The sequence below is a fragment of the Salmo trutta genome, chromosome 26 (assembly GCF_901001165.1).
Source record: "Salmo trutta chromosome 26, fSalTru1.1, whole genome shotgun sequence".
In the NCBI taxonomy this organism is placed as follows: Eukaryota; Metazoa; Chordata; class Actinopteri; order Salmoniformes; family Salmonidae; genus Salmo; species Salmo trutta.
Genome location: NC_042982.1, coordinates 7,340,192 through 7,357,936, shown reverse-complemented (window position 1 = coordinate 7,357,936; position 17,745 = coordinate 7,340,192). Strand labels below are relative to the sequence as shown.

At 48.4% G+C, this 17,745-nt stretch overlaps 1 protein-coding gene across 7 annotated transcripts in view; it reads left to right on the top strand.

Annotated features, from left to right (window-relative positions):
* The window catches only part of LOC115163007 (Down syndrome cell adhesion molecule-like protein 1 homolog), a 137,324-nt gene extending 120,390 nt beyond the window's left edge, over positions 1-16,934 (top strand). For 4 of the 7 annotated variants that reach the window (XM_029714568.1, XM_029714573.1, XM_029714572.1 and 1 more), the window contains 14 exons: positions 1,306-1,445; positions 3,486-3,639; positions 4,916-5,033; positions 5,247-5,410; positions 5,490-5,588; positions 7,780-7,968; positions 8,388-8,675; positions 9,172-9,330; positions 9,977-10,007; positions 10,247-10,368; positions 10,543-10,695; positions 11,225-11,419; positions 11,803-12,138; positions 12,318-16,934. In XM_029714568.1, the coding sequence (XP_029570428.1) occupies positions 1,306-1,445; positions 3,486-3,639; positions 4,916-5,033; positions 5,247-5,410; positions 5,490-5,588; positions 7,780-7,968; positions 8,388-8,675; positions 9,172-9,330; positions 9,977-10,007; positions 10,247-10,368; positions 10,543-10,695; positions 11,225-11,419; positions 11,803-12,138; positions 12,318-12,826 (2,657 nt within the window). In that variant the 3' untranslated portion in view covers positions 12,827-16,934. The remainder of the gene's footprint in view (positions 1-1,305; positions 1,446-3,485; positions 3,640-4,915; positions 5,034-5,246; positions 5,411-5,489; positions 5,589-7,779; positions 7,969-8,387; positions 8,676-9,171; positions 9,331-9,976; positions 10,008-10,246; positions 10,369-10,542; positions 10,696-11,224; positions 11,420-11,802; positions 12,139-12,317) is intronic. The other 3 variants (XM_029714571.1, XM_029714569.1, XM_029714570.1) reach the window with 3 other exon arrangements.
* The last annotated feature ends 811 nt before the right edge of the window (positions 16,935-17,745 follow it).

Genomic DNA, 17,745 nt, shown 5'->3' with positions numbered 1-17,745 from the left:
GCTTACACTGGTGGGCTGTGGATTACATCCTCTCCTCCCTGGGGCAAAGCAGGGGTGGGGGCCGGGGTTTGGAAACAGAGGGAAGGAGGGACGGAGGAGAGGAGAGATTCTCAGAAGTCTTATTTCAGAGGTCTTTCTTCTATTCCTCTCTCTCTCTCTCTCTCTCTCTCTCTCTCTCTCTCTCTCTCTCTCTCTCTCTCTCTCTCTCTCTCTCTCTCTCTCTCTCTCTGTTCTCTATCTTTCTCTTACCCTCTGTATTCTCTCTGTGAATGTCACTATGTGTTCTTCAGACTGGCTTTGTGTGTGTGTGTGTGTGTGTGTGTGTGTGTGTGTGTGTGTGTTTGTGTGTGTGTTGGCTAGCTGAGTGTTCCTCTACGTCTGATGTGGGTTGACAGTGTGTCCAGGGGCACCCTCTTCACATACGTCCAAGAGAATTCTCTCTCTTCTCCCTCTTTTCATTCGTCTCGCTCTCCCTCTCTCTGCCCCTGGGTCTGTCTCCAGCATATGGAGTAGTGATTGGTGTAGAATTGTGCAAACGCCTATGTCTCTCTGTCTCTCTCTCTCTGTCTCTCTCTCTGTCTCTCTCTCTCTGTCTCTCTCTCTCTGTCTCTCTCTGTCTGTGTCTCTCTCTGTCTCTCTCTCTTTCTGTCTCTCTCTCTCTCCTGTCTCCTCTCCTCTGTTAGTCTTGTGAGCCTCTTAAAATTACAGGCTGAGACCAGCAAAGCTGCAAAAAGCCTGCTAACTGTAACACTTCCCTAAGACCTGCTCTGTCCATGACAGACTGACCAGGTGAATTCAGGTGAAAGACATGATCACTTATTGATGTCACTTGTTAAATCCACTTCAATCAGTGTAGATGAAGGGGAGGAAACAGGTTAAACAATGATTTTTAAGCCTTGAGACAACTGAGACATGTATAGTGTATGTGTGCCATTTAGAGGGTGAATGGGCAAGACTAAAGATGTAAGTACCTTTGAACGGGATATGGTAGTCGGTGCCAGGCACACTGGTTTAATTGTGTCAAGAACTGAAATACTGCTGGGTTTTTCACTCTCAACAGTTCCCTGTGTGTTTCAAGAATGGTCCAGCCAACTTGAGAGAACTGTGGGAAGCACACTTTCAGCCCCTTGTAGAGTCCATGCCGTGACACATTGAGTGTTTTACAACAAGCTGAATATTCCACGTCACACCTTGAAGGAGCAAGCAGTTACAGTATTGCTCTTTATGTTGATGTCCATTTGTCTCTTCTCATTTCCTTTCCTCTCTGTAACGGTCTCTCTCTCCTTCTCTCGCTCTGTGACTCAGACCCTGGCCCCCCGGCTGGCATCAAAGCTGTGCCCTCATCCACCAGCAGTGTGGTGGTTTCCTGGCTACCCCCGCACAAGCCCAATGGAATCATCCGCAAGTACACCATCTACTGCTCCAGCCCCGGATCAGGCCAACCGGTGAGTTGGGAGAGGGGCTGAATGGGGGTTTTGTCCATCATTTGGTTTTGTCCATTTCCCTCACTTGGAGGGTCTCTTGGCACAAATTATAATACACTCTCCTCTGAATGTGTTTGTGTTTGTTTGTTTGTCTACAAGTATTTTCGTGTCTATCCCTGTGTGTGTGTGTGCGTGCGTGTGTGCGTGCGTGCGTGCGTGCGTGCATGTGGTCTGATGCTGCAGTATCAGCAGGATGAGTGTGAAATAAGCTGTCCTCATACCGCAGTGTGTGTGCGTGTAACTTCACCCTTCTGCTTCATTTGCATATCTGCGTCTCATCACGTTGCCAGGACAACCTCATCTGTTCATCAACGAGTGCAGGAAACAAGCTGACAGCAAAGACACACACACACACTCTCTCTCTCTCTCTCTCTCTCTCACACACACACTTTTCCAGCTATACAGCAAGTTCTGAAATACATGCATAAAACACCTCTTCCAGCATATTCACACAGACATACGCACACACATATCCGAACACACACAGATATTATGTGTACCTTTACACCAAATGAATGTACCCCATCCAGACATACACATGCTCTCTCTCTCTCTCTCTCTCTCTCTCTCTCTCTCTCTCTCTCTCTCTCTCTCTCTCTCTCTCTCTCTCTCTCTCTCTCTCTCCTGGCCCCCACGCAGAGTGAGGGATGATTACTATGTAAATGAGTGCGACTGGAGAGAGGGATGAGGGGAGGGTGGGTCAGACACACCGCGCGGGGAGTACTTTTGTTCCTCTTTTCATTATCTCCCTCTTTCGCTCCCCGGATTAGCGCTATCTCCACGCCGGAGGAATATTTTAATATCCGTTACACACTCCTCCCCTCCCCTCCCACCATCCATCCATCCTCTAGGGAGATAAGGAACGAGAGGAACGAGAGAGCACGCTAGAAGGAGAGAGAAGGGAGGCAAGGGAGACAGAGAGGGGGGAGGGAGAAAGCTGTGATGAACTCAGCCACCCCAGTAGATCCCTACAGGCCTGCGTTCAGTTGAGGAACAGGGGAAAAACAACATGAACACGTGAATAAATGTGCCCAGAATAAACCTTTCTGCACAACAGTTTGATAGTGATACTGTATGAATATGGAGATATGCTCCTCTCTCTCTCTCTCTAGTCTGAGTAGAGATGAGCAGCACAGTGACAGGCTGAGTAGCTGGAGGGCCACAGACTCACTTGGTGGGAGGGGAAGGGGGGGGCACTTCCTGGGTGCTGGGGTATCTGGGGGGTGTTTGATTGGCGTGGTGAAGGGGTGTGTGTGTGTATGGACAGTGATGAGGATGTGTCTAGACAGCAGACACACGGCTGGCTTAAACACACTGCAATTACACCGAGCCCTGGCATCCATCCCCAGGTCATATCTGTGTGTGTGTGTGTGTGTGTGTGTGTGTGTGTGTGTGTGTGTGTGTGTGTGTGCGCATGTGAGAGTCCTTGTGCTCTCCTCTGCTGCTGCCTGCAGTAGATAGCCCTCATTAGACCGTCTGATTGTTAATGATATCTCTGGCTGACTGATTGTTCTGTCCTCCGTTGTCTCCCTCCCTCGCTCTCATCTAACCGCCTGCACTCCCCACGGTCTCCTCCCCACTTCCTCGACCCTCTCTCTCCCCCAGAGGGGGGCCTGTGTGCTCCCCATGCTCTCTCCCCTCACCCATCTGTCTCCCATCCCTCCGCCCCATCAACTCTACACTCATACACGCTCTAGCATTTTTGACGGCAGAAAAATAATGTAACAGAGAAAAAGTTCCGGGAAACACGTTGTCTGTGCTGCTTTTCAAAGGCAACCCGAAGCTCTCTGCGTCTATCAGTAGTAGTATCTGTCTTGTCCTGTTTGCGTAGCTCAGAGCGTCGCCTCTTTTCCATCGTTGTTCTTATAGCGTCTGGAGCCCATCTCAGAGTCGGAGTGCTGATCTAGGATCTGTCCATATAATCTTGTTCATTGTGGTCTTAAAGGTAAAACAGATTCTAGATCAGCGCCGGAGTGGACAGTGTGATGTTTTCTCCCCCAGGCCCCCAGTGAGTACGAGGCCAACCCCGAGCTGCTGTTCTACCGGGTCACCCACCTGAACCGGGGACAGCAGTACCTCATCTGGGCCGCCGCCGTCACCACCGCCGGACGGGGGAACATCAGCGACAAGGTCACTGTGGAGCCTGCTGGGAAGGGTGAGCCCTCCACAGGGGGATGGGGGAAGGGAAGGGGGCACGGGGATGGCGTTAAGGGGTTACCGGGTTGGTTAACCTCTGGCTTTTAAAATCCCCTCCATCAATCTCTCCGTCCACAGATTTGTCCCTGCCCCTCTTCCCAATCTTTTATCTCTCTATTTTTCACCATTTCTCTCGCTCCTCGATTACTTTATTCTCTTTCTCTCCCTCTCCTCTCTCTATTCATCTCTCCCTCTCTCCCCTTTCTCGCTCTCTCCCTCTCTCTATCTCTCTCTCTCTCCCACTTTTTCCTCTCTCCTCTTTCTATCATTTCTGTCCATCCTCTCCTGATTTGATAGAGAGCAGGCTGTTTGACAGAGGCCGGTGTTCTTAATGAGGATATGAAGACCTACAGGGCACTGGTCAGATGAGCTGGCCTGCCCTGGATGGGGGAGGGAGGGAGGGAGGGAGGGAGGGAGGGATGGATGGAGGGAGGGAGGGAGGAGGAGAGAGACCTGGTTAATACACAGAGCAGTAGAGGGGCAGACTGGGCTGAGCAAATGAAGAGGGCAGTTGAATCAATAGCCTTTGGATTAAAGAGGGGGAGAGAGAATGAGTAAGAGGGTGCACTCTCGGTACGCGCACGCTCCTTTTTTCTCCCTTCCTGTGACTGGCTCTGTCTCTTTCTCGTGTGTGTGTGTGTGTGTGTGTGTGTGTGTGTGTGTGTGTGTGTGTGAGAGACGGTGTCTCTCTGTGCCAGCTGATAAGCAGCAGTAGTAAAAGGCTGTATGCTCCAGGCCGGCCCACTCAGTACTGCATTCAGCCACAGAACAAGAGCACAGGGGTACTAGCATTAAGACGGCAAGAGTGCAAAATACAGTGAGTGAGTGAGTGAGTGAGTGAGTGAGAGTGAGAGTGAGAGTGAGTGAGAGTGAGAGTGAGAGTGAGAGTGAGAGTGAGAGTGAGAGTGAGAGTGAGAGTGAGAGTGTGAGAGAGACGTGTGCGTACATGAGACATGCAAACACAAAAAGGTTCCATGTGAATGAAAACAGGCCATTGCTGAAGGAGCCATCAGTCATATTCATTCATTTAGATAGGTTCCCTCTTTTATATAGTCTTTCCTTTGTCACTGAAATGTGTAGGACCCTGTTCCCTCAAACTGTACAGTGTATGCGTTGTTTGATTTAAATGAAAATTCACGAAATGAAAAAAGTTAATGAAGAATGAGTATATTGTTAAAAATACACAACTATTACCTCAAAGCAACTCTTTCTCAACTTGTCACTCCCTTCCTCAGCCCCAGCTAAGATCCTATCGTTCGGAGGTACAGTGACCACTCCCTGGATGAAGGAGGTGAGGCTACCCTGCAGCTCAGTGGGCGAACCCACCCCCACTATCAAATGGACCAAAGACAGGTGAGACCCTAACCTCCTCAGCCCCTCCTCTCTGCCAGTCTACCCCGACACACTACCACCCTAACTACCTCCCTCCATCTCCACCATCCACTGGACCAGTGTTAAATCAGTGTTTACGTCAGCGTTCCCTCGCTCTCTCTCTCTCTCCACCTCTCTCTTTATCCCGCCATGTATCTCTTTCTCCCCCTCTCTCCCTCCCTCCCTCTATCTCAGTGAGGACACGGCCATCCCGGTGACTCTGGACGGTCAGAGGCTCATCATGGCCAATGGCACACTGATCCTGCGCTCTGTGAAAGCTGAGGATTCTGGGTATTACACGTGCACAGCCACCAACACGCTGGGCTTTGACACCATCATTGTCAACCTGCTGGTGCAAGGTGAGACCCAGCACACTGGAATCACCCTCTTATTGGTTAACCAGTTGTGATCTAGTACGCTGACCGTGTGTGTGTGTAGTTCCTCCAGACCAGCCCCGTCTGACTGTCTCCACCACCTCCACCTCCTCTATCACCCTGGCCTGGATCCCTGGGGACAACGGAGGATCCTCCATCAGAGGTATTTACCAGTCTTGTTGTGCGTGAGCACATGTTTACATTTGCTTCTTTCTTTTTTTTAAATGTAGCTCACTCCTCTCTCCTGCGGTTCGGCCAACACCTCTGTGCTTTTTCTTTCTCTCCATCCCAGTCCCTGTGCCCGTCCTTCTCCTCTCTCTTATTTAGTCTTTCCATTCATCCTCTGTCTCTCTCTCTCTGCTTGCCCTCTGTCCGTCTCTTTGTTAGTTTGCATTACCATGCTATCTCTTTATTGACTGGTGGTCCACTGTTTTGGTTCCTAGTTAAGGAGCTGTCTCATTGATTATCTGACTACCGTGCTGTGTGTGTGTGTGTGTGTGTGTGTGTGTGTGTGTGTTCAGTGTGTGTGTGCAATGTTCAGTGTGCGTATTTGTTCAGTGAGCTCTGTTTTAACAAACCTAATGCAATGGTAAATGTAACTGCTGACACTAGGGCTTTTGGTCCAGGGGTGTCAGTAATACTTTTGTAATTTTCACAGCCGTTATTATGAGCGCAGTAGCTGGCGGTGGCGTGAAAGGGCTGGGTTTGGATGAATAAACAAGTTGTAGGTGTGCCAAGGGCTTGGCCACTCACTGGCCAATCGAGGCATTCCATGGCTTAAGCGTGCATGTGTTTGTCTCATGTTCTGTAGGTTATTGATGTCTTTGCATTGCCGTCCAACTCCAAATCGTCTGGGGGCGCCGAATATTATCATCCTAGTCCATTGTCGACTGATACTACAGTTTATTAAATAGCATAGGCTCCAGTAACGAGTGACAGAAAAACAGTAGCACACCTCAGCGCAAGCAAGCTTTGTTCGTTTGCGTACCATGCTATCTGTTTATTGACTGGTGTCCACTCTGTTTTGGTTCCCAGTTAGGGGAGCTGTCTCATTGACTATCTGACTACCATGCGGTGTGTGTGTGTGTTCACTGTGTGTGCAATTTGCAGTGTGCATATTTGTTCAGTGGGCTCTGGTAAATTACCAATCCTAGCGCTTAGGTTTGAAAATAGAATGCCGGCTTGAACAGGTTTAAATTGCAAACGAGCGTGCGTTTTGACAATTGCATTGGCTTAACAGCAGCCAAAAATAGAGCCCAGTATACACACCTTTTCAACAGGCAGTCTTTGATTCACTTCGCCTGTGTTTGTATTAGTGCATCTCTCTCTGTAAGTTTGTCTGTCCCTCCGGATGTCTGTCTGTATGTCCTGTGTCCGGTGTCTCTCTGTCCATAAGGTGGTCTGCGGGACTGACAGTAGCTACCATGTTCATAGGAGTCTACGACTAATCCTGCCAACCTGTCCCATGTGATCCACTGATGACAGTGTAGACATAGACTCCTCAGTTCCCCGGGCGCTGAAGACGTGGATGTCGATTATGGGAGCCCGCCGCACCTCTCTGATTCAGAGGGGTTGGGTTAAATGCGGAAGACACATTTCAGTTGAATGCATTCAGTTGGGGGTGGTAGGGAGAGGGAGACTGGTTGGCTTTATCCACTGTTTGTCTGGGAAAGTAGTAATACCTCTAAAAGCACACTAAAAAGCCAGTAGGCTTTCTACACAGGTCAATCCATCTGGCATGCCACCATTTATTGTGCCATCTGCCAGGGAGAAAGAAAGACAGACAGAGATGGAGGGAGGGAGAGAGAGAGAGAGAGAGCAGAAGAGAAGGGGACAGAGCTAGAGAGTTATAAACAGACTATAAATCCAAGGCAGCTGATTATTACTGCAGATGCCATATTGTGTTCTCATTTGCATATATGCCCGGTCAGCGCCCTCCCAAACCCAGCTGGGGGCTTCTGGGAAAGTAATGGCGGCATAGAACAGTCATAAATGCAGCCTTATCCATCTGGATCTATGGTAGTGGAGGAGATGTATGACGCACCATCCCCCTCTGGTGTTATCCAGCGGTACTGACACAATGAAATCTGAACCTGGCTGAATGAAACAGCTGAATATTGCAAAAATATTTGGGTATCTGGCGCGTTTAAATGTTCAAGTATTTACATGTAATGTATTATTTCAAATGTTCTCTTTTATCAGAAGGTTGAAAAATAACATCTGAAAAGAAGAAAAATGTGCACTTATCATGGTGTGTGTGTGTGTGTGTGTGTGTGTGTGTGTGTGTGTGTGTGTGTGTGTGTGTGTGTGTGTGTGTGTGTGTGTGTGTGTGTGTGTGTGTGTGTGTTCCCCAGGTTTTGTGCTGCAGTACTCGGTGGACAACATGGAGGGTTGGAGGGATGTGTTCATCAGTTCCAGTGAGAGGTCCTTCAAGCTGGACGACCTACGCTGTGGCACCTGGTACAAGGTCAAACTGGCCGCCAAGAACAGCGTGGGAGCGGGACGCATCAGTGAAATCATCGAGGCTAAGACCCACGGACGAGGTGAGGGAGAGGGGGAGGATGGCCCGGGGGATACAGGGACAGGAGGGGCAGAGAGGGAGGAGCTAAAGTAGATGGTTATAGCTGTGAGAGGGGTGATGGTTATAGCTGTGAGAGGGGTGATGGTTATAGCTGTGAGAGGGGTGATGGTTATAGCTGTGAGAGGGGTGATGGTTATAGCTGTGAGAGGGGTGATGGTTATAGCTGTGAGAGGGGTGATGGTTATAGCTGTGAGAGGGGTGATGGTTATAGCTGTGAGAGGGGTGATGGTTATAGCTGTGAGAGGGGTGATGGTTATAGCTGTGAGAGGGGTAATGAGGTAGACGGGTAGATTCATAGAATTCAATCACACCATATCACAATATTTCAAGACATTGTAAAAAAACTTAAGTGAGAACACCTTCCTGCCCCACCTCTTCCAGAGCCCCAGTTCAATAAGGAACAGCCAGTGTTCACCCACGTCAACTCTACCCACGCCCGGCTCAACCTGCAGGGCTGGGCGAGCGGTGGCTGCCCCATCACGGCCGTGCTGCTGGAGTTCAGACCTAAGGGCAACTGGGCGTGGCAGAACGTGCGCACCAACGCCACGGCCGATGTGTTCCTGGCTGAGCTCCGCGAGGCCACCTGGTACGAGCTGAAGATGAAGGCTTGTAACAGCGCCGGCTGCGGGAACCAGAGCTCTCAGTTCGCCACGCTGGACTACGACGGCAGTGAGTATAAGCTGGTTTAATTTCTCTGGCCTGTGTGGTCCGGTGGTTAGTGTCGCGGACTCTGAGTCGGCATGAGTCCAGAGAATGATGAGTGTGCAAAGCTGTCATCAAGGCAAAGGGTGGCTACTTTAAAGAATCTCAAATATAACATATATTTTGATTTGTTAAACACTTTTTTGGTTACTACATGATTCCATATGTGTTATTTCATAGTTTTGATGTCTTCACTATTATTCTACATGTAGAAAATCGTAAAAAAAATAAAAATAATTATGAGTAGGTGTGTCCAAACGTTTGACTGGTACTGTATTTAAAACCTGATATGTCTTATAACCTTGTCATATAACCTGATATAATGTCTTATAACCTTGTCATGTAACCTGATATAATGTCTTATAACCTTGTCATGTAACCTGATATAATGTCTTATAACCTTGTCATATAACCTGATATAATGTCTTATAACCTTGTCATGTAACCTGATATATTTTCTAAGCAGGTACCATCCCTCCCATCAAGTCAGCGCGGCCGGAGGGCGACGACGTTAAGAAGCTCTTCTCCATCGGCTGCCCCATCATCCTAGTCACTCTGGTCGTCGCCCTGCTCTTCATCATCCGCAAGAAACGCAAAGAGAAGAGACTGAAGCGACTGAGAGGTGAGGGAGGGAAAGGGGGAGGGGGGGTGAGGAAGAGAGAGGTGTGGAGAAGAGCTATGAGGTTGAGTAAGGGAGGGAGCGAAAGAGAGGGGGTGAGAAGAAAGATGGATCTGGGGTGAGAGAGGGAGGAGAGGTGTGGAGAAGAGACTGAGGGGTGAGAGAGGGAGGAGAGGTGTGGAGAAGAGACTGAGGGGTGAGAGAGGGAGGAGAGGTGTGGAGAAGAGACTGAGGGGTGAGAGAGGGAGGAGAGGTGTGGAGAAGAGACTGAGGGGGGGAGAGAGGGAGGAGAGGTGTGGAGAAGAGACTGAGGGGTGAGAGAGGGAGGAGAGGGGGTGAGAAGAGACTGAGGGGTGAGAGAGGGAGGAGAGGTGTGGAGAAGAGACTGAGGGGTGAGAGAGGGAGGAGAGGTGTGGAGAAGAGACTGAGGGGTGAGAGAGGGAGGAGAGGTGTGGAGAAGAGACTGAGGGGTGAGAGAGGGAGGAGAGGGGGTGAGAAGAGACTGAGGGGTGAGAGAGGGAGGAGAGGTGTGGAGAAGAGACTGAGGGGTGAGAGAGGGAGGAGAGGACATTTTGGAGAGAGAGCGTAAGGAAGACTAATTGTTCTCCATATAACTGAAGCCCTGCTCTTTCTTTTACGTTCCCTCTAGATGCCAAAAGCCTGGCTGAGATGCTGATCAGGTAATATATCTTCTCTCTTCTGTTCCTCTGTTTACAGTTCATACCCCAATGGAAGCATTCATACAACACACTGAAATGAACATTTTAGAGAACATTACAAATGTGTGGTTACCTTACCTCTAGAAACAGTAAATGTCTTAAGATAGATCAATCCTATTTCTGAAAATGGGGATTTACGCTCTGTGTGTGTGTGTGTGTGTGTGTGTGTGTGTGTGTGTGTGTGCCTTGTGCCCCTGGAGCAGTAAGAATAACCGGAGCTTTGACACCCCTGTGAAGGGGCCCCCCCAGGGCCCCCGACTCCACATCGATATCCCCAGAGTCCAGCTGCTCATCGAGGACAAGGAGGGCATCAAACAGATCGGTCGGTGCAGTGTGTGTATGCCTGTGTGTGTGTGTTGCTATGTTTTGATGAGTGCCTACCTGATACGGATGTTATTACTATTTTCGACCTACACTATAATGCAAATGTCTGTTCATGAATGAGTATGAATCATCAGTCGTGAATAATTGTTCCTTCTGTCAATCCCTCTGCTAGGTGAAGACAAAGCCACCATCCCAGTGACGGACACAGAGTTCAGCCAGAATGTGAATCCACAGAGCTTCTGTACGGGCGTGTCTGTGCATCACCCCGCCCTCATCCAGAACACCGGCCCTCTGATTGACATGTCTGATATCAGACCAGGGACCAGTAAGTGGAGAGCCCTAACTGCTCTACATCGTAAAGTTCTATTATATCTTGTCCATTCCTTCCATCATTGCCTTCAACTTGCTGATTCTTGTGTTCTCCTCCCTTTCTCCCACCTCCTTCCTCCCTCTCCCCCTGCCCTTCCTTCCTCCTTCTCCTCCTTCCTCCCTCTCCCCCCCTCTCCTCCTTCCTCCCTCTCACCCGCCTTTCCTCTCACCTCTCCTTCGTCCTCCCTCTCCCCCTCTCCTCCTTCCTCCCTCTCCCCCCCTTCCTCCCACCACTACTCCCCTCCTCCACCTCTCCTACCTTCCTCTCCCCGCCCTTCCTCCTTCCTCTCTCTCCCCCCTCCCTTCCTCCCACCACTCCTCCCCTCCTCCACCTCTCCTACCTTCCTCCCCCCGCCCGCCCTTCCTCCTTCCTCCCTCTCCCCCCTCCCTTCCTCCCACCACTCCTCCCCTCCTCCACCTCTCCTACCTTCTTCCCGCCTCCTCCTCTCTTCCCTCCCTCCCTCCCTCCCTCTCTCCCCCGGTAGACCCGGTGTCGAGGAAGAGCGTGAAGTCGGCCCACAGTACGAGGAACCGCTACTCCAGCCAGTGGACCCTGACCAAGTGCCAGTCGTCCACGCCCGCCCGTACCCTCACCTCCGACTGGCGCACCGTGGGCTCCCAGCATGGCATCACCGTCACCGAGAGCGACAGCTACAGCGCCAGCCTTTCACAGGACACGGGTGAGCCTGGCACAACTTACACACACACTCATGACACACACACTTGTAACACACACAGTCATACTATAAATACACACACACACACACAAACAGTATTGATATACATACATACATACATACATACATACAGACATATACGAAGGACACAAGTGAGCCACCCAAAACATAGGCTACATACACACACATTGTAGTGCAAGGAGATGGTGTAAGATTGGCGCATTTCATGTACAACACCAACTCTCTCTCTTTCTTGGTCTCTCCCTCTCTCTCTCTCTTTCTCGGTCTCTCCCTCTCGCTCGCTTTCTCTGTCGCTCTCTCCCTCTCCCGCTCTCACTCCCTCTCGCCCTCTGTCTCCCTCTCTCTCTCCCTCTCTTTGTCATCAGATAAGGGGCGTAACAGCATGGTGTCTACAGAGAGTGCGTCGTCCACCTATGAGGAGCTGGCGCGGGCCTACGAACACGCCAAGCTTGAGGAGCACCTGCAGCACGCCAAGTTTGAGATCACCGAGTGCTTCATCTCAGACAGTTCCTCAGACCAGATGACCACGGGCACCAACGACAACGCCGACAGCATGACCTCCATGAGCACGCCGTCCGAGACGGGCCTGTGTCGCTTCACCGCCTCGCCACCCAAACCCCAGGACTACGACCGCGGCAGACCTACCAACGTAGCCGTGCCCATCCCCCACCGCGCCAACAAGAGCGAGTGGACTGGCAAAAGTGAGTATGAGACCTGCGCAAATGATCCTATAGGTCGGTGTAATGTAAAGGCCTCTAAGCATGGTTAGAGTGAGCAGGGTTGATTGCTGTACTTTAGACACATACCGGTACTCTGACATATAACAAATGTGCCTGATAAAGATGCTTGTCAAATCCTCTCTTTCATCCCCTCATCCCAGGTGACTACTGTAACCTTCCCCTCTACATGAAGACAGACCCTTTCTTCCGGAAGCAGTCGGAGCAGCATGACCCGTGCCCGGTGGTGCCGCCCCGCGAGGCCTCCATCCGCAGCCTGGCCCAGCGGGCGTACCACACCCAGGGCCGCCACATGACTCTGGACTCCTCCAAGCAGCAGCAGGCTCTGACTGTGGGCCACGCTGGCCTGACCGGCCTCAGCGGCTCAGGGGGAGCATCAGGGGGTGTTAGTGGTGTAGGAGGGGCGACTGGAGGGCCTTCTGGGGGTTCCAGCACCACCTCCCTGTCTCAGAGGACTCTCACCATGCCCGGTTCCTCCTCTTCCTCTGCCCAGAGCGCCGCTGCTGCCGCTACCGCCTCGGCCAGCGGGGGAGCCACGGGGGGAGACTCCAGAGACTCTCTGCTGGAGAGCAGCTCGTCAGGCCTGGGCAGACTAGAGAGACAGAAGCAGGCGGCTGGCGGGGCCTACTCCAAATCTTATACACTGGTGTAGATGTTGGAGCCTTGGGAAGGGTTAGGGGCCACACAGACACACGTACACACACCTGGCGCCTGCACTGTCAGGCCAAAGGGGCCGCTAGGCAGGGGCCAGATTGGGGTTTTTATAGCACAGGAGTTCGTCTTCTTTCTGCCAGTTTGTGTTTTCTCTGTCTATCCTTTTCTCTCTCTGTCTCGTTCTCTTCCTCTCTATCTATTTTTTTTATTTTACCCTCCCTGGAAATAACTTGCCAAACGCAACATAATTATAATATTTGTTTTTTCAAACTTTTTTTTCTCTCTCTCTTTCTCTCTCATTATCTGTTAAGACACCTCAGAACTTATGCACAATATTTTCCATGTGCACTTCTTTTCTTGAATTCAGAACGGTAAACGAAAACAAACAACAATATATTTAGAGTTTCACATAAACCCGTCTAGATGTTTTAGGCTGTTTTATGTGTCCCTTTTCATATCTCTGAACAGAGAGTTCAGAGTTCACACAGCAGCGCATTGCCACGGAAAGTGCTTATGCATAAACCAGCAACCTTGGTGTCTGTCTCTGGCCCTCCAAAGCCATCCCGGTAGGGACTCACACAAACGGGTGACAGACTGTGGTGTCAACGACGATGTTGGAGGAGTCTTGGGGAAAACGGAGCGAGGGGGGAAAAAACTGGAATCGTCCTCACACGAAAGATGAATCTGAACTGTTTTTTTTTTTTATTTTTTTTTTTACATTTTATTCCTCTTTTGGAATATATATACTCGTGCATTAAGAGGGTAGAATGGATTCACAGAACCTTCACAAGCCTGTGTGTGTGTGCGTGTATATGTGTAAATATGTATACATGTGGCTGGCACACACCTGCAGTGGACCTTTTTAATCAATCTGTATGCTGACTCCTTGGCGGAGGCGTGAGTTGAAAACCTCCTGTCCATCTGCTACTGACAGTGTTTTGGGGACGATGATGTCACACTGTGTGACGTCACATGTCGGTCTCTCCCTTCTGGACTTTGGTTGGCCTGTGTGATTGACACTGGCAGCATCGCCTTGGAGACAATGAGTTGATTTGCCGTGCATCAGAGGTGCCACCCCTCCTCTTGGTCCTCTCTCTCGTTCTCTCCGTCCCCCTGAAGCAGGAAGAAGACCCTTTGTTCTGTCGTTAATTCGCGCTTGGTGCCAGACACCCCCATTCCTTCATACTACCCCTCGGTCTACCCAAACCCCTGTAACCCTTCCCCATCACCCCACACCCCCACCCTCCATACCCCACCCCATCCATACAGTCTCACTGTGACCTTCTAGCACACTCTGCTAGGCAGACAGACATTTATGACAATAGTTGGGACTGACTGACAAATGGACTGCAGGACAACAGAAAGGCTGACTGATAAAAGATGAAACAGATGAAAAGATGGATGGATGAACAAGTTTCAGATTGAAACGGAGGAGAATATACAAACATGATAATGCAGCGAGGAACATTGATTTGCAGGGAGAGATGGAACGATAAGGCCGACAAAGGAGTTGTGTAAGTGTTTAGGGAAGGATGAAAGAGATGGCAGGTGAACATTAGTTATTCTTATGAAATGAAGTGGTCTCCAGAATAAATATGTTGTCGAAGGCCCCCCCCCCCATCCCACTAAAACGTGTTTAAACTTATTGTTGGGTTCTGTTGACGTTTCTGTTTTTATTTATATTGTTCATTATACACCCAAAGCTTAGCCCCATGACAAAGAAACGTCCCAAAAAAATACAAAATAATTGCTCACAATATTTGCAATGGAACATTTCAAATCAGGGCTCTCACAATATATAAAAAAAATATATATACAATATTTGTTGTCAAAGATATGTACATATATATTTATATCTAAATATATAGCAAATATATAACTATTGAATAAAGCAGAGAGATATAAAGTCATCGTAATTAAAAAATATATAAAAAGTGAGACAATCGCTCAGTGGATGAAGCCGTAGGTTAGGAGGAAGAGGAGAAAGTGGGTCGAAGAACGGGAAACGGCTAGCACAACCAAGAAAGATATAGATGAAATAGAGAGCGAGCTACAGTATCTGAGGCCGAGTTTGGGGATATGAACGTTGATGCCATGGCCTCATGGGCGTTTGCCCCTGTGCCAGGTACATAGGTAGCTACAGTGCAGGAGCACAACTACACCAAACATGCCATTCAGGATGCAAAGTGTCTAAGTAGTTAATGATGGGCAGTACCTTAGCCAGTGAGGTCCGTTGCAAACTAATGCTGTCGATTTAGCATTTTGTAATGGTCAGAATGCCTTGTGGTCTGTGAACCCAATGGCAGCCAGTGTGGTTACTGTGTCTAATAACATCAGACCGGTGGTTGATTTGGTTTGGAGTTGCCCCTGTGGTCCACTGTGGTGGAGAAGAGACACTGCTGTCATTTTGTGATCAGAATGGTTTTTTGTGGTCAGTGAGGTAAAGTGTGTTCATTGCGTTCAGCACAACCCTCTTTTAATTGTATTCTGTGGAAAGGCTGAGGGACATCACTAACATGAGAAAGGAAGATTTCAGGGAACCTTTAACCGTTTATAAGTACTTGTAGTGGATAGTTAGTGTGTAGCAGCTTCAGAGCTGAGGCAACATCCACTGTTGATTTCAGCTCAGAGCCTAACCCTGGCAGAACTAACCCTGGCACAACTAACCCTGGCACAACTAACCCTGGCACAACTAACCCTGGCACATGGGGATTCAGGTAACTGTGGTGGGCAATGCCAAGGCACCAACCCACCTTCTTATTGTCTACGTCCCCAAATCTAAGGCCAACTTAAAAGTATAACCCTACTTCAGGTGTTAAGAGAGTGCAAAGGGTGGAACCAAATGTAACCTGTTGTATTGCACCTTCCGAAGGTGTGTTCTGTTGACAACCTCCATGACGTCTCATGACTGAACTTAGTGAAGACAGCACATAGTGACCTCTGTGTTTTACCGTTGTCATTATGTCCCTGCACAGTACTCCTATTCCGGACGTACATATAACTGTTATAACTGCTCATAACTGAGAACACTCACGCTCCCTGCCTGTTGCAGACAGTGAACAGGACAGGGAGCGTTTGCAGAGAGAAGAATCTTTTCTTTCCGTTGATATTATTATGGTACTCTTTTATTTTGCTTTGGCTGCCTTGGTTATGCAATTATCTTGAAACGATTTGAGACGCACAGTGGTGTCACGTGAAGGGGCAGGCCTGTCTAGCCAATTGAAATCAGGGACTCCCTAGCTCCAACCAATCACAGGAAAAGCTGTGTGCATATTGGGCGGGGTCAGGAATCAAACTCCCTCCCCAACCTACCTTAACCTTTGCCCCACCTATTTGACTAATCAGACCATCTTTTTCACCTGGTAATAACATGTGTCTTGTGATCAGATTTGACCCAAAATGTCTACTCCAGCCCAATTTGATCGGGTATGACCGGATGTGACCAAAGATCCATTCCCAGGACACATGTTAATACCAGGTCTAAAGGGGGTCTCAGATTACCCCCTCCCTGCACCTCCTGCCACAACAGCATTACTACCCCACTATTAAAGACTCTTGTACATAGCAAAGTGTTTTGTATAAATACGTACTATTTTCAACATCTCCAGATGAAACCAGGGCACAATGTAAACGTTGATTAAAGTTATAACTTGAAACAGGAGAGGGTTAAAGAAAATTATAGAATTATAGCAACACTGCTTACAATTAGAGTTTTGAATGGGGCAACAACAACAACAAAAATCCAGAGTGGACCACATACGGCTTTTACAATTGGTTCCTCTTTTTCAAGAGGTTTTGTTGAGTTCATTTTTGGGGGCCATTGATTGCTTTGTATTGATTTTCTTTTTTGTAGTATTTTTTATTTTTATTTCTGTTGAGGAAAAACGGCATTGCATGCTCTGAATATTTTGCTGGTTATAAAAAGGAAAATGGAGAAACAAACACGAGAAAGGGGTGAGGGGAAAAAAGCATTCCTAAACTTTTATGGAAAAGTTGCTTCAATTTGCAATTGCTTGTTTAACTCTACCGTTTTTTTTCTATGAAAACAAACAAAACCAGAAAAAGAGTACTCCAACACCTTGTGCAATAAAGCTATCTTTCTATGAGTCAAGTCTTCCTTTTTCCATCCTTTCCTTTATGCTGGATTAAGGGGTGTATTTATTTGTACAGACCGTGGCAAAATGTTTTGCAATGGAAAACATTTTGAAACTAAAACGAGCAAGTCTTATTGAAAACCTCACAAGAATGATTGATTATGCAGTAGGAATAACACAAATGTGAAATTAGAGCAATCCATTACTTCGACACGAGTTAACAACAAAAAGAAAACCAATCCAGGATTACTGAGGGGTTTAATGGGTGTATATGTTTTTTTATTTACATTCCATCTATTTGAATGGTAATGCATACAGAACAATGTGCATGCTCTCGCACGCTCGCAGACACACACACACATACATACTCTCACACATTCTATTTAACCTTTATTTAACCTGGCAAGTCAGTTAAGAACAAATTCTTATTTACAACGACGGCCTAGGAACAGTGGGTTAACTGCCTTGTTCAGGGGCAGAACGACAGAATGTTACCTCGTCAGCTCGGGGGATTCGATCTAGCAACCTTTCGGTTACTTGCTCAACACTCTAACCACTAGGCTACCTGCCGCACATAAATATCTTCACAAATACAAATATGTAGATAAGCATGTAAAGGACCTATTATTAATGTATACATATTTTTAGTCACATAGTATAACACAGGAAGTGTGTAATATTTTCTCAGTTAAATTAGTGCTTGAATGTATGTGTCTGTACAATGTTCGACATACAGTACCAGTCAAAATTTGGACACGCACTAATTCAAGTGTTTCTTTATTATGACTATTTTCTACATTGTAGAATAATAGTGAGACATCAA